The sequence below is a fragment of the Mesoplodon mirus genome, assembly GCF_964341445.2.
Source record: "Mesoplodon mirus genome assembly, chromosome: 16".
NCBI lineage: Eukaryota > Metazoa > Chordata > Mammalia > Artiodactyla > Ziphiidae > Mesoplodon > Mesoplodon mirus.
The window spans coordinates 56,737,585-56,753,460 of NC_138992.1; the positions used below are offsets into that span (position 1 = coordinate 56,737,585).

General features: G+C 33.6%; 1 protein-coding gene across 1 annotated transcript; it reads left to right on the top strand.

Annotated features, from left to right (window-relative positions):
• Positions 1 to 3,029: 3,029 nt before the first annotated feature.
• On the top strand, positions 3,030 to 9,640 carry IL7 (interleukin 7; the record flags this gene model as incomplete). Its single annotated transcript, XM_082600802.1, has 3 exons — positions 3,030 to 3,104; positions 4,186 to 4,317; positions 8,843 to 9,640. 3 exons carry the CDS (start codon positions 3,030 to 3,032, stop codon positions 8,960 to 8,962), a joined length of 327 nt encoding a protein of 108 aa, XP_082456928.1. The 3' UTR covers positions 8,963 to 9,640.
• Positions 9,641 to 15,876: the final 6,236 nt, after the last annotated feature.

Here is a 15,876-nt window from a genome sequence, read left to right on the forward strand (position 1 = left end):
TCTCTCCACTACTATGTGGCACATGGTAGATTTCGACAAGTATTTGAAGAATAAATGAATGACTTTTAATTTAAGCAAGGAATTAACTACCAATTCTTACAATAATCTGGTAAGCTACTTAATGGTAAAATTTGTAACATTTGAAATAGGATTCCAAGAACAATACAGACCTTTTCAATTTTCGTACAGGCTACAGATTTCATTAAAAATAAGTTTCACTTTTCAAAAGGTCCTCCAAATGAGTCTTTATATGCCATAAGACTTTGGGCCGTGTGTGTGCTGTGATAGTGATAATCAGAAATGGAAAATATTTCTGTAGGGACCAAGTTCATTTTCAAAGAATAGTAAGATACGAGACTGAATCTTTCTTCTCCATATCAAAATCCCAGTCCTTAGGCCCAGACCTACAAAATAGAAGAAGAATAGAAAGGAGACAGCTATCAGTTATGTAGCTGCCAATGAGAATCATTTATGGGCAGTAAATAGACATTAGTTCACTTAGAACACATGTAACCATGAGTGCCCCATTAGAACAGACATATGGAAGACATGTTGGAGAAAACCACACAAAATTGAATCATAAAAAAAAATCAAAGATAAATATATAAAAGAAAAAAGTGAAATAGAAAATCAACTGTGTATATAATTAGTGTTTCTGGGGAAGGGGCTGCTGTGCATGAATTAGAAAAAAATTCAAAGATAGAAGAAAACTATGCTAAAATGAAAGAAGATGCAATTCTACACATCAAAAGAACATTAGGTATCTTAGGAACAACTTATGTAACATAATGTTTTACACTGGAAAATACTGAGTTCACAGTCAATGTGATCTTGCCTTGTCTCTTGTTTCTTTCATATTCATAATAAATATGAAGAAATATTCACATATGTCAAGATGCCTGTAAGAAACTATTACTGATAACGTAACTCTACTATTTGTTAAATCAAAAGATAGGTACAAAAGGTTCTTTCCAACTCCATGATTCTACATATCTCAGTCTGAGCCATCCTTCTCACAGGGCTTAAATGGAGACAATTTCAGAAAGCAACTGTAGTTGGCACTCATGTATGCTTTGTTAAATCTATTCATAAAATGCACTAAAGTCAACTAGTCAACTATAATTGTGACTTTTATAGGATTCAACCTTTTAAGTCAAACTTTTAAGTGAGAATTTTATCTACTGCTGTACACATCTGGCAAACAAATTACCTGGTATAAAAACACCCTTTCTGTATCTGCCAAAAATGAGTTTTGTTAAATACCTGGAGCAATGGCTTAACCAATATGACTTTTCAAATATTCGTGTGTCATGCAATTGGTTAAAATGATCCAAGAAATAGGTACTAGTTCATATAATATTTTTGGTAAATTGGAAAACATCACACAGATTAGCTGCACATTTGTTTATCTTCTTTTTTTTGACAGATGGCATGGCAAAAATGAAAAGCATGTTTTATCAGAGAGAAATGTATACATGATTTATTGTACTTCTTAGGGTTAAATGCAAGTCAATAGGAAAATGATTTAACAGGCAAACATTAATTTTCCACTATCTTTTCAGGAATACGTATAATGGCAACATGAGGATAGTAATAGAAAAATATATCTATTTGCACTTGAGATATTTGCAGCATGACTGGGATGTCTGGCACTAACAAATCTTCTGTTTACATAAGCATACTTTTACAAATATAAGAAGTTATGTACAAGTGTCCAAGGATGCAGCATCTGCCCTTTACATCAAATGGCATAAGAAAATGGGACTGTGTTTTCTTGTCTTTGTTCCCCTATCAAGCTTGGCAGAGGACTTTGCCCATTGGCCTGTAGTAAGTGTTGAACGGTTAAATGAATGATTAAGTGTTCAGGCTGTAATTCCTATAGATAAAACAGATACATTTAAAGTCAGGATAATTCCAGAGACCATTTATGCTTTTCAATGGTGAGAAGAGTAATGCATATGTTTCTGAGAGGCAGATGAAGATTAGAAGCCCATGATTACATCCTGCCATTACTCCACGTTTTATCTGTTCCTTAGATGACAACACATAGGCTAAGATTGCTTGAAGTCCTTCTAGAAGCTCTGATAGCATGGAATGGCTAGTTTGCTGGACAGAGCTAGTCCAATCTTGTGCATAAAGAATCTGAATCCTTAGGAAATTCTTCCTAATATGTCAAGTACATTGTACATTCTTTTTTTTTTTTGGTGGTACGCGGGCCTCTCACTGTTGTGGCCTCTCCCGTTGAGGAGCGCAGGCTCAGCAGCCATGGCTCACGGGCCTAGCCGCTCTGCGGCATGTGGGATCTTCCCGGACCAGGGCATGAACCCGTGTCCCCTGCATCGGCAGGTGGACTCTCAACCACTGTGCCACCAGGGAAGCCCTCAAGTACATTCTTGATTCAGCTAATACCCACCTTCTAATACTACATTCCTTAGAAAAGAAAAATGAGAATGTGTCAGTTTGCCTTCCCCCCCTCGTACATGAGAATGACAATGCACATATTCAATCTCACTTTTTTCTCAACTAAATTCTACCTCAAACATCCCCAACTGGATTATTTAAAATGCTGCAGAATGAATTTCAAATTTACTCACTGTCAAGAGGCTTCACCTTCATTCTAAAGTAAATTCCCTTTGTCGCTGTTTGATAGTGGCAGGAAATTGGACCAAATAACCTCTTAAATGCATCTCAACTTCATGATTTCAAAATTTATAGTACGCTGTCTATATAGTATAACTTCTAAAATAGGTACTTTTATTTCCCCAAAAAAGCCAGTTTCTCTCCATGATTTCTGAGATTAACCTATAGAGTCTGGGGGAAGCTCTAAATACGTGAGGGTTTGTATATGCTTGTTTATTCTTCAACAATAGACTATTCTTCCTGCCTAGTCAGCTAAGTCAGACTAAAGTTATTTTCCTTAAAATGCACATATAAATACCAAGTATAACATTGTTATTTTTATAATTACTACATGCTAGAAAGGTCCCCAGTTTAACCATATTATTTTATATTATTTATTACAGGACAGCATGATAGACTTTGATAGCAATTGCCTGAATAACGAACCTAACTTTTTTAAAAAACATTCATGTGATGATAATAAGGTAATGACAATTATTTGGAGTTTATATGTCATTCAAGCTTGATTTCATAGAAGCTTATATTTTTTGTATCTCTGTTAATTATATTGATTATATTAATAACACAGTCTTTTGGCTCTAACCCGACAATTCCCACTGATATGTTAAGTTATACTATGGTCTTTTATACTTTTATTTTACAAATAGCCCTATGCTTATTTGATAAATATTCCTTTTAATTTTAACATTTCATTTTCACCTTGAAAATACTAGAACTGCTGAATTCAAAGACACATATCTCTTATTTCTGAAATTTTTACGCAGGGAAATGCTTGTCAGAGTGACTGCTTGCACACATACACACACACACACACACACACACACATAATGGGTGTAATTTAGTTGTAGGCATTTTGAAATTTTTTCTTTCAATATTTGCTTATCTTCAAACCACTACCACTTCTAGTTAGTATAATATTACAATCTACAGAATTTCCAACAAAAATTTGTGTCACCTCTTTCTGCAGAAACTAGTGTGTTATTCAATAGACTTTTTTTAAACTCACAATAGCTGAGTTAACTTCATGGCATTTAAGAATATATCCATAACTTCTTTTTTTTTTAATTTCTTACATTAAATATTTGAAAAACTTGTTTTAGGTGAATAGGCCCTTTATTTTCTTATTGCCAGCTATTCTTCCATAGCTCAAAAAGGGCAAAAATAATAACAATAAGAAAAGTCCCACATACCTTTCACTATTATTGCTTCCAGAAGACCTCTCCTTTAGTTATCTTGTTTAAAATTGAATAAACTTGTTATATGTTCACTCATAAGCGATAAGATCACACATAGCAAAGAAAAGAGACTTTAAAAAGTCAAATAGTCATTAAACTGGGTTCTAGGCACTTTAGGCTGTCACCTGGGAGCTAAACAGTTTCAGTCTAGTTGCTCTTCAGTCATGCGATTAACTGGAATAGAAGAAAACTGGGGTGGAGGTGGGGTGTTACTTAGGAATACAGTTCTGGCCTTAGGCTCCTTAGGAAAGCTTATCACTTCTTAATATTTTATTTGAAACACAGCCCTTCTGATTTTTTTCTGTAATAGGAAGCTTCGTTTTTATATCGTGCTGCTCGAAAGTTGAAGCAATTCCTTAAAATGAATATCAGTGACGATTTCAATCTTCACCTATCAACAGTTTCACAGGGCACATTAACACTGTTGAACTGCACCAGCAAGGTAAGCTGAGGACTGTTTGAACAAAACTGTAAACAACTCCAGTGATAAGATACTATCATTCTCTGATGATCAAATTGTTAACATAAAAATCTAAGTGCTTACAAGGAAATTGAAATACATTTACTCAATTCTAGAAGAGGAAAGCCTCAACTTGTAAAGTACCTATTCATCTCTTGGCTAGGGCAAATAAATTGTTTTTAAAAAGGTACTAAAAATAAATGAAAGCAACACTGTAAGTCAACTATACTTCAATTAAAAAAGGAAAATAAATAAATGAAAGAAAATAATAAATTTTATTGTCATAATAACTTTCAAGGAGGCTAGTGTGATAAGTTGGGTGAGGAATGGTAAATTTTTATTTCTAAAATGTCTTAATAATTTTAATCCATACATGTACACACTTATAAGAACTCATGGTCAATAAAATGGGTAATCAAATGTATTTAACAAGTATATTTGTATATAAAAATTGGGCATGTTTATGTCCAACAATTTTCAAGTTTTTTGCCTCAATAATTTTGATAAGTATAGGGCTAATTTTTTCCTACTTCTCTGCTAGTGGTCATGAAATGTAAACAATAAAACAAAATTTGGAAGACATTATCTTGAGACTAGACAACAGTTTCTTCATCTGCAAAGTGGAGAAAAATATAGTACCTACATTATAGGATGTGAAAATGACATAATATAGAGTACTTAGTACTAAAAAGTTTCAATAAATGTTTTATAATTACTATTATTATTATTATTTTTACTCCCTCTTCAGGAATTTTATCAGCTGCCACATAAGGCCAAAAATATTTCTTATAATTTTTAAAAGAAAATTTTAATATTTTTATGATAGAAAAAAGATTGTGTGTGTTTTTAATTTTTAATACTAGTAGTTGTCCACAGAAGGTAAAGTGGTAAGATTGTCCTGAGCCCTACTGACAGTGATGAAAATATATGTTGGACCGTATAAGTTGGACCACTTCATTTATCATTACATTATCTACTTGATGCAAGCCAGTCTCCTCTTGGTGTTGTGGATTTGCCAAGATTATTTCCAATCTTGTCCCCTTACTAATGTTCCTTATATGGAATTTCTACTGTTCTCTTTTCTGTAAATCTGATCTCTCTTGTTCTATGCATCCTTCAAGGCCAAGCTTAAGATTCATGAAGACTTTACATTCTAGCCTACCATCTCTTAATCCTTATTTATAGTGATTTAAAGTACAGTCAGCCTTTCATATCCATGGGTTCTGCATCCTCTGATTCAACCAACTGTGGATCAATAATATTCAGAAAAAAATCTCTAGAAAGTTCCAAAAAGCAAAACTCGAATTTGTCAAGCCACATCGGCAACTATTTACACAGCATTTATTTTGTGTTTACAACTATTTACATAGCATTTACATTGCATTAGCTATTGTAAGTAATCTAGAGATGATTTAAAGTATACAGGAGCATGTGCCTTGTTATATGCAAATTCAGCGCTATTTTATATAGGGGACTTGAGCATCCATCCTTAGATTTTGGTATCCACTGGGGTCCTGTAACCAATCCCCCACAAATACAGAGAGACTACTGTACTATCTAATGCAGGAATAGCAAGTTCATTTCATGTTGCTTACACATCCAGTTACTTAGTAATGGCTTATGTTGTGTATAAGCTTCACGTCAGGGCTTAACTGAAAAGAATGCAGAGCAAACTAGTGATATCACCTCTTGGCCTAGAAAGTGTTAAAGGTTATAGGTATGATGTATATTTGCAATTCTTTCTCTCATGTGTTGAGTTTTGCATTGATTACCATATTCCAAAATCAACTAATTGTAGAAAAAGAAAATAAACAAATAATTCAAATCTTGAAATTAAATAAAATTATGTTACAAAATTAACCTGCTACAATCCACATTTTTCTTGAAAAGAGAAGGCAAGATGTTAAAGATGGTCAGCTATATTGAATTTTCTTCGTGAGTTAGGCATGCTACAAGCTTTTTATAGTTATTTCATTTTGCTTCTGATGGGTAAAGCTTAATAAAATTTATGGTAAGGATTTAACAACTTAATGCTAATGTTATTTTCATGTTGATTAAAATTCTAGTTTTGTCTCTGTTAGTATACCCTTCTATATTAGTTTTTCATACCTCACAGCAATTAACACAGTGCTGGGCATATTTGAAAAATTATGCATCCAGGTTATTCAGAAGACTAACCTCTCTTGTTTCTCCCTTTTCCCTGTTATTCAATTTCTAAATGAGATTAGTATTCTGCCACACTAACAATAAATAATTTAAAGTAGATATTCAAATAGATTAGATGAGCTGAGAGTAATATGAATATTAGCAATTATATTAATGGAAGGAGTAATAAAGGATTAATAATCAATATTGTAAATATGATTTGGTTTTTAAGGGTAAAGGAAGAAAACCAACTTCCCTGGGTGAAGCCCAACCCACTAAGAATTTGGTAAGAGTGATTGTATAGTTTTCTTTTCCTATCAGATTTTACTCAACTTAATTCCTTAATATTTCTCTTTGAATTGTTTCCTTTTATATGCTCGATTTTGAAAATATTCATTATAATGTTGGTAAAAGGAGAAGGGAGGTACCCCTTAGAAATTGGATCCCTTTAAACTACATTTTTAAAAACCACTATTTTAAAATTAAAGAAGCTAGAGAAAATGTCAGAGCATTGATTTTTTAAAAAGAAATAAAATTAAAACCTCAGTAGGTAATAGCAAAGGGCATGAACAATATAGGAGAAAATAAACTAGACAACAAGACACAATGAAAAAAAGCTACTCTAGTAAAGAAATACATACTAAACATGAGAAACCATTTTATACCTATTTTATTAGTATAGACTGTACAGTATATACTGTATATGTATAATAGTATATGAATATTCTATATTTATATATATTTACACACATTCTATTAGATTATTACACAAAATTATATAACAATGTAGAAAATATGAATGAAAAAGTCAGAATATTTAATTAAATCTGATTAAATATTACAATGATATAAATATTAACTAGAATGAGACATAGAAAAATGAACACACCTGGCTCATGAGAGCGATAGATTCCTTTTTCACACTTCCGTTATTATGTTATTTGACCACTATGTGTGTATATATATATATATATATATATATATATATATGGAAATTCCTTATTCCTCTTAGAGAAGCAGGGTGAGTCTGCACACCCTGGGACTCAGGAAACCCTAGGAATTCAACCTGAAGTGGAATAGTTGAAATGAATAACTTAGCAATATAAATAAATACATTGAGGGTCTCTGGCTAGGGGGAATATAGAAAGAAAGTTTAGAAAAAGGAGATAACATCTGTGTTCCCAGGATTACAGAGGCAAAATCATGGTTCTTTGTTTTTTTTGTCTTTTTAATGAATGTTCAATCTTGATCTTTGAGAAAAGTCATCAAATATTCACATCTATGTATTTCAAACCTGCTTAGTCACATAAACTTCAATTTGCACTTTTTAAAGATGTCCTGGGACCCTCATTAAAGAGAAGAATACGAGAAATTCTCCTTCATATTTATCTTTGAAATCTGTCCTCTAATCTTTTAAGTGCATTATTTAAAGGATATGTGTTACTGTTACTAAATATATAGCTAAAAGAGATCTGAATGTGACTAAACTAAAAATAGGACAAACAAGCTCAAGACCTAATCATTATATTTACTTAATGTGTGACCATGGCGGCTTATTTATCCTCTTTACATCTCAGTTTCCTCAAATGTGAAAGGTGAAATAGTCAATTTCATAATTATTAGGTAGATAAAATGAAATAATGCATTTATAACACTGAGCACAATACCTGACCTAGAAAACACCCAATAATTGGTTGTTATCTAAATGAAGAAATTACTCAACCCTGTACTAATCCACTTCCCAGAGACTCATGGAAATATAACTGAGTATATGCACAGCTACTCTCCTATATATCTTTTCCGTGTGAGGTATCTCTTTCTCCACTTTCTGTAGGGTGTACAAGTAGCCCTTATTAAGATTTTTGTCAGGGACTGAAAACCAGCTTATGAGGCAGGGATCTTCCATACTCTAGGGAAGATTAGGGAACAAGGTTTATCAGGTATGTCCTTATTAATCATCTTTGACAAAATAAACTGAATATTTTCAGTGTTAATTATTCCTTCCATAAAAACATTTTTTCCATTGTAAAAAAAATCAATTGAGTAATGTACAAATCTTTCTCACAAAAGTTTAAATAGCACTCTTTATGACCACTGTTGCAGTGGTGAAAATGACATCCACCTAACATAGCTCTTTAATTAATCCTAAATCTTAAACCGTAACAACCTTGACTTTTCTACACATCAATGATCACAATTATAGCTAGAAACCATGGTTTTAAAAAATATCATCCAAGATTCTTTTTAATTAAACCAAATTTTTAGTATAAGCTAGCATAATGGATATTAAAGATTAAATATTTTTAAATGTGTATTTTTATAAAAATGTGAACTTAAAAACTTTTTTTATATATTTCTCTAGGAAGAGAATAAGTCTTTAAAGGAACAGAAAAAACAGAATGACCTGTGTTTCCTAAAGATACTACTACAAAAGATAAAAACTTGTTGGAATAAAATTTTGAGGGGCGCTAAAGAACATTGAAAATTACGGAGTGGCAATATAAAAACTTAAGAGCTTTATTTGTATCCTCCAAGAATCTATCTGCTTATGCAATTTTCCGGGTAAAATGTCTTCTGGAAGTTACTGAATGCATCCTGGTAAAAACGGATTACGGCAATTGAGAAATCCTTACTGTAGTACTAGAAGATGGACATAAACAGTGGAAACCAAATGCTGCAATCAACAAACTATTTCACATGCATGAGGACATATATCAATCGGCATTAATTCTGAACTGATTTTTGTAAGACAATCTATGTAAGATATTAGTTGCAATAATACTTTTTAAACCTGTTTAAAATTTTCAGAAGACATATAAATTCTGTGAAATGTATAAAGTTTACAAGGATTAAAAATTAACATGTCATTATTACCAAAATAATTTTATGGCCCACTATGCATCAGCATACTGCAATGAGAGTGGAAATTGTTGTCATCTGTGCTGGAAATGTTTCAGAGTTACAGTGAGATATGGATAAGGCCCATGAGAACAAGTGTCATACAGCTTAAAGAAGCAGTAGCATAAAGGAATCCAAGATAATTGAGAGATGTAATTAAGCATGAATGTATAACACAGTGCCTTTAATAAATGATATAACAGATGTTTTAAAATGAAGATAAAGAATAATTCCACAAAATAGAAAGTCATCTGTTCTAAGGATGCTAAACCATAGTACTGAGTTACTGTTGTCATTTATGTGTAATAAAATTTGTCTAAATGAGTTTGCAACTTGGGAACTATATTTTTAAGAGAATAATATATGTTGGCCTTTTAATTAATGGAATGTATATATTTAATTTTGACACTCTATTTGTATATAAAAATATTTTCATACAGTATTACAATTGCTTACTTTGGATAACATTTCTCCTTTGATAATAAATGACCTATGTATTAACACTGTCAGATTCACTTAATGAATCCCAATAGGAGTTTAGTTTGTTTGGTTTTTGGCTGTACCATGCGGCTTACAGGATCTTAGGTCCCCAAGTAGGGATCGAACCTGGGCCCTCTGCAGTGGAAGTGCAGAGTCCTAACCACTGGACCGCCCAGGAATTCCCCCAACATAAATTTTTAAGATCAAGATTTTTAATACCGCACCATTATTTGATTTCTCACTTTCACTGAAATATAACCTTTAATCTCTTATTATTGAGAATGTACATGAGACCTGGACTGCCAAACTATACAAGAACAGGAACGCTGCTTTACTTCCTATGTTAAATTTTAGTCTTTTTAAAGAAACTTTTGTATATATCAGATGCAGCTTAGAAAGGTTTGCCAACAGTCTCCACTTATAAAGGGAACTGAAAACACTATTCTAGGCAAGCCAAGAGTTCTAAAATAGCCACCACGGCCTCATCACCATCTGGTTAAGAGCTGACTGGCTTTATTTGATCTACTGACAATGCTCAGGTGCCATCCTCAATGTGTGGAGGTAAGACCTTCCTCTCAGTTCATGTCTGTCTCTCTGCATCTCTTTCTCACTCTCCCCAACCTACATGGAGTTTCTTCCTCACTGGTGCAGATAGCTGTATAGAATTGTACAGACTGTTGTATAGAATTCACTGATTATCCCATTAATGAGGTGTTGACCCAACTATGTTTTCTATTTGGTTTTCATTATTAACTCCAGAAAAGGGAGTTTACTAACACTTTTTAGGAGCAAATGATTCTTCACCAAGCTTTTTCTTCAGATGGACTTTTCAAAGTAGGCTATTCTTCCTTCCACCACTAAACAGGTCAATTATGTGGTACATTTCCACCCTGATGAACTGGTGCTATTGGTAAACCATCAGCTATGAAATGGTGAAATTTTAAATTTCTAAAGGGAAACTTAAAATGTTCTTTAAGATGTTTCCTTGGGGGATTCCCTGGTGGTGCAGTGGTTGAGAGTCCGCCTGCCAATGCAGGGGACACGGGGTCGTGCCCTGGTCCGGGAAGATCCCACATGCCGCGGAGCGGCTGGGCCCGTGAGCCATGGCCGCTGAGCCTGCATGTCCGGAGCCTGTGCTCCGCAACGGGAGAGGCCACAACAGTGAGAGGCCCGTGTACCGCAAAAAAAAATAAAAATAAAAAAATAAAAGATGTTTCCTTGAAGGCTGTCTATAACGTTTCCAACAGTGTTGAAAAAATTCTGAGATTGTGGCAAAATAAGGAAAAATATTTTAAAATGCTTTATTACATTATTAAAATTTTCTTCCATTTTATTTTAACCTTTGACTTTGATTTTTATCATTGTTTATGATAGAATTGAATTTTACAGAAAATTTGCACTCAAAAATTTTTATTCATCATGGTGTGTCAAATACTTTGAAAAAAATACCCAGGCTTTTATGGTTATATTTCCCTTCTATGTTTCCTAGCTACCAGCAAGGTAAGTAAAGACAAGGCAGGCTGGTTAATAATGATCTTGGATACTATATATTTTTTATTATTTCTATCCCTCAGTTCGACTTGTTTTATCTCAATGAACATTTTCTTTGAAATATGTATGTGGATGCTTTCAATCAGCATTTTCTAAAGCTTGTCTCAAGAAACCCTAAAACTTATTGATTATTAAAATAATGATAATAATAATAATAATAATAATAATAATAATAATAATTAAAACCCCAGAGAATTCTGAGTTCTGAGGTCAGATAATTTTCTCTTGGAGACTCATAATTCATGTAAGTAATTTAAAACTCTGTAAACTCATAAAGCTTTTTTTAAAAAAGTTTAACACTAACATAGCATTTCCAAAATTTGACTACAGAACACTTTTATGTAAAAACCATTATCCTACCACACTTTGAGGAATATTGCTTTATACAAAGGAACTCCGTTAGAAGTCTTTTAAAATAAGCTTTAAAGGGATCTGCTGAAGGAAATACTCCTTTCAGGATTAAGATAGTTCTATTACAATTAGAAGTGTTTCTTTTCTTTAAGCCATTCTTTCATTGACAGCCAGTTTAAGAAGGACATCTCATCAAATCTACTGTAAATATTTCTCCAGAAACATACATTTCTACTCTACAGTCTGTATAGTACTCTGTCAATGCAATCTTCATATCTTTAGTCATTATGTTCTTACTGCTTAGAAAGTTTTCCCAAATTCTAGTCAGATCCTGCTCAAACTTCTAGGGGCATCTTAATTCCTTTCTTCTCAATTGCTGTGACTTCTATGATAGTTGTAGATAAGGGATAAACTTGTTTTATTGTGCTTCACTTTACTGCGCTTCACAGATACTGGGTTTTTTACAAATTGAAAATTTGTGGCAACCCTGTGTCAAACAAGTTTATCTGTACCATTTTTTGCAACAGCATTTGCTCACTTAACGTCTCTGGTCACATTTTGGTGAATCTTGCAATATTTCAAACTTTATGATTATTATTATATGTTATGGTAATCTGTGATTTTTGATGCTACTATTGCAAAAGGATTATGACTCACTGAAAGCTCAGGTGATGCTTAGCATTTTTTAACAATAAAGTATTTAATTAAGATATGTACATTGCTTATTTTTTCTTTAGACACAATGCTATTGCACATTTTTACACTACAGGATAGTGTAAACATAATTTTTACATGCACTGGGAAACCAAAAACATTCATGTGACTTGCTTTATTGCGGTGGTCTGGAACTGAACACGCAATATCTCAAAAGTCTGCCTCTAATGCTAATGTTTCCTCCTTTAGTTGCTCGTAGAACTTAATTGCCTGCATTGTGCATTATTATTTGATATGTTCCTCTTACTACTTTATCTTAAATACAATTATTATTAATTTTTCTATTCTGAGTTGTTTAAAATGTTTTCTCTCCCCTGAAAGAATGTATGACCTTTTGTTTCATCCAGCACCTAATGGATAAAGCCACACATATGGTAGTTAATAAAGATGAATTGTAAATTAATTAATAAACCTATTTAAATAATCCAGAAAATACATTTCTATAATATAGATTACTTAAAGATAGATAAGGCCCTAAAACATAACTAATTTAAATGAACATGACCTCTCAACGTCATCTTCTCACAATCTCAATGGAACTTTCTTTGATTTCTAAACGTTATTAGTTGTGAAACATCTTTCAGTCTTGATTCTGACCTAATAGGAAATCTTACAGAATAAGAGAAACAAAATAGGTAGATACATTGATAATTGCCAATTCCAACAGTTTTTAATGTCTAAATAACAAAATATATGTATTCATCTAGATCCACAAAATTAGTATTTGAGAAAGATGCAAAAATGGTTATTCTCGTTTAGGAATAAACTGGGGTTTGTTTTTCTACCTCTCCATACAAAATGGTAAGAAAGAAGTACATTTTTGTGTATAAGAAATTTTCTAAGTGGGGGATTGGTTAGTGTTCTTTAAGATACTATCTTAAAGGTGAATTAATTTTCTATCACATTTAAAATGAAGAAAATGTAGACAAGTGGCAATATTCACAATTTAAGTTTAGCTACTCTTGCGTGCTGATTTATTCCTTTTCTTCCAAGACTCATTCTAAGGGTACCATCCTTTCTGAAGTCTTTTCACACCTTCCCAGGTGGGGTTGATGATTCCTTTGTTTGTGTCTCCACTGCTCAGCTCAGCAAATAACTCAATCACCAGATGCTGCCATGTGGAAAGTGGACATGTGTTTGCCAATTTCCATCTTTGATGCTTATCACAAACTTTCTTATGTCTGAAATAATCTGGTTCTAACAGGAGCATTTTACTTAAAAATTTAATTAAACAGAAGAAAATCTAATAAATTGTCCTGGCAGTGGTCCAAATACTATCACAAATGAAAGGAGCTTAGTTTGTAGAGCATCCAATATGGTGAGATAAAAGCCTTCTCGTAGAACCAGAAAGATCTGACAGAAAAGTACAAAACAACAGTTATTTACTCTGTCATCTCCTTGCCTCCTTCCCAACAGAAAGGAGGAAAGGGATTTGTCTTTTTCTGTGAAAAATCTTAAGTGTGTAGACCAATACATCTTTCTGCTTAGGAATGAGTTTCACTCAGGGGAAATTACTAGGGTTGGGACTAATATATTCAGAGCCAGTGGGTTTAAAGAAGAAGCTCCAACTTCTAAATACTGACCAATTAACAGGAAGACGCAACACAAATAGATAATTCATTCACTCAACAAACACTTATTAAGCGTCCGTCTCTAATGTGATAGTCCTGATCCTATTGGTACAATAAAATCTGTGCTTTCATGAAGCATATATTCTAGGAGAGGAAACAGTAAACAATAAATAAACAAAATTACTACAGAAAACAAGTTCTAATGGAAAAGAAAAAAAAAACAGACTGGTGGAAAGAGGTGATATTTTAGGTTAGATAATCAAAGAAGACCCCCTTTTAAGAGAAGACTTTTGAAAATATTTTCTTAGTCTCAAAAATTTTAGCATTTAATACATGACTGGCAATATTTACACATTTAATACATTTCATTGAAGGATTCAAGTCATTTTGCAACAGAAATCAAAACAGAATGCTTCAACAATAGTACATGATGCTGTCATAGAAATAAATTAGGAAATTACCAAATGTTTCCCTTTGAAGTAGTCTGCTACTCTAAAGTAGTGATACACAAGCTTTACTTTTTAGTTTGAAATAATTTCAGATGCATAGAAGAGTTACAAAAAGAGTACAGCATGTTCCCAAATACCCTTTACCAAGTTTCCTCTAACACTAATATCTTACAAAACCATAGTACATTTATCCAAACTAAAAAAATTAGCATTATTTGTTGTAGGTATGGTTGTGCTGTACATTGTAGGATGTTTAGCAGCATCCCTGGTCTCTACTCACTCGACACCAATAGCATCCTCCTCCAAGAAGTGACAATCAAAAATGTCTCCAGGGCTTCCCTGGTGGCGCAGTGGCTGAGGGTCCTCCTGCCGATGCAGGGGATACGGGTTTGTGCCCCGGTCCGGGAGGATCCCACATGCCGCAGAGCGGCTGGGCCCGTGAGCCATGGCCGCTGAGCCTGCGCGTCCGGAGCCTGTGCTCTGCAACGGGAGAGCCCACAGCAGTGAGAGGCCCGAGTACCAAAAAAAAAAAAAAAAAAAAAAAAAAAAAAAAAAAATGTCTCCAGCCATTGCTGAACTGTCCCAGACAGAGAGTTGAAACCACTGACCTAAAAGTTTTTTAGAGTCATATGTTTTACAGTTAGGTCTATGACTCATTTTGAGTTTTTTTGTTTTTTTTTGTTTTTTGGCTGCATTGAGTCTTCGTTGCTGCACACGGGCTTTCTCTAGTTGCAGAGAGCAGGGGCTCTTTGTTGCGGTGCACAGGCTTCTCAGTACGGTGGCTTCTCTTTTTGCGGAGCACGGGCTCTAGGTTCATGGGCTTCAGTAGTTGTGGCGCATGGGCGTAGCTGCTCCGCAGCATGTGGGATCTTCCCAGACCAGGGTTCGAACCCTTGTCCCCTGCATTGGCAGGCGGATTCTCAACCACTGCGCCACCAGCGAAGCACTTGAGTTATTTATTTATTTTATTGGAGTGTAGTTGCTTTACAATATTGTGTTAGTTTATACTGTACAGCAAAGTGAATCAGCTATACGTAAACATATATCCCCTCTTTTGGATTTCCTTATCATTTAAGTCACCACAGAGCACTGAGTAGAGTTCCCTGTGCTATATAGTAGGTTCTCATTAGTTATCTATTTTATACATAGTATCTATAGTATATATATATCAATCCCAATCTCCCAGTTCATCCCACACCTCCTTCCCCCTTAGTATCCATACATTTGTTCTCTACATCTGTGTCTCTATTTCTGCTTTGTAAATAAAATCATCTATACCAAATTTTTCAGATTCCACATATATGTGTTAATATACAATATTTGTTTTTCTCTTTCTGACTTACTTCACTCTGTCTGAATATAAGGTGTGTATTAAGGTTCAT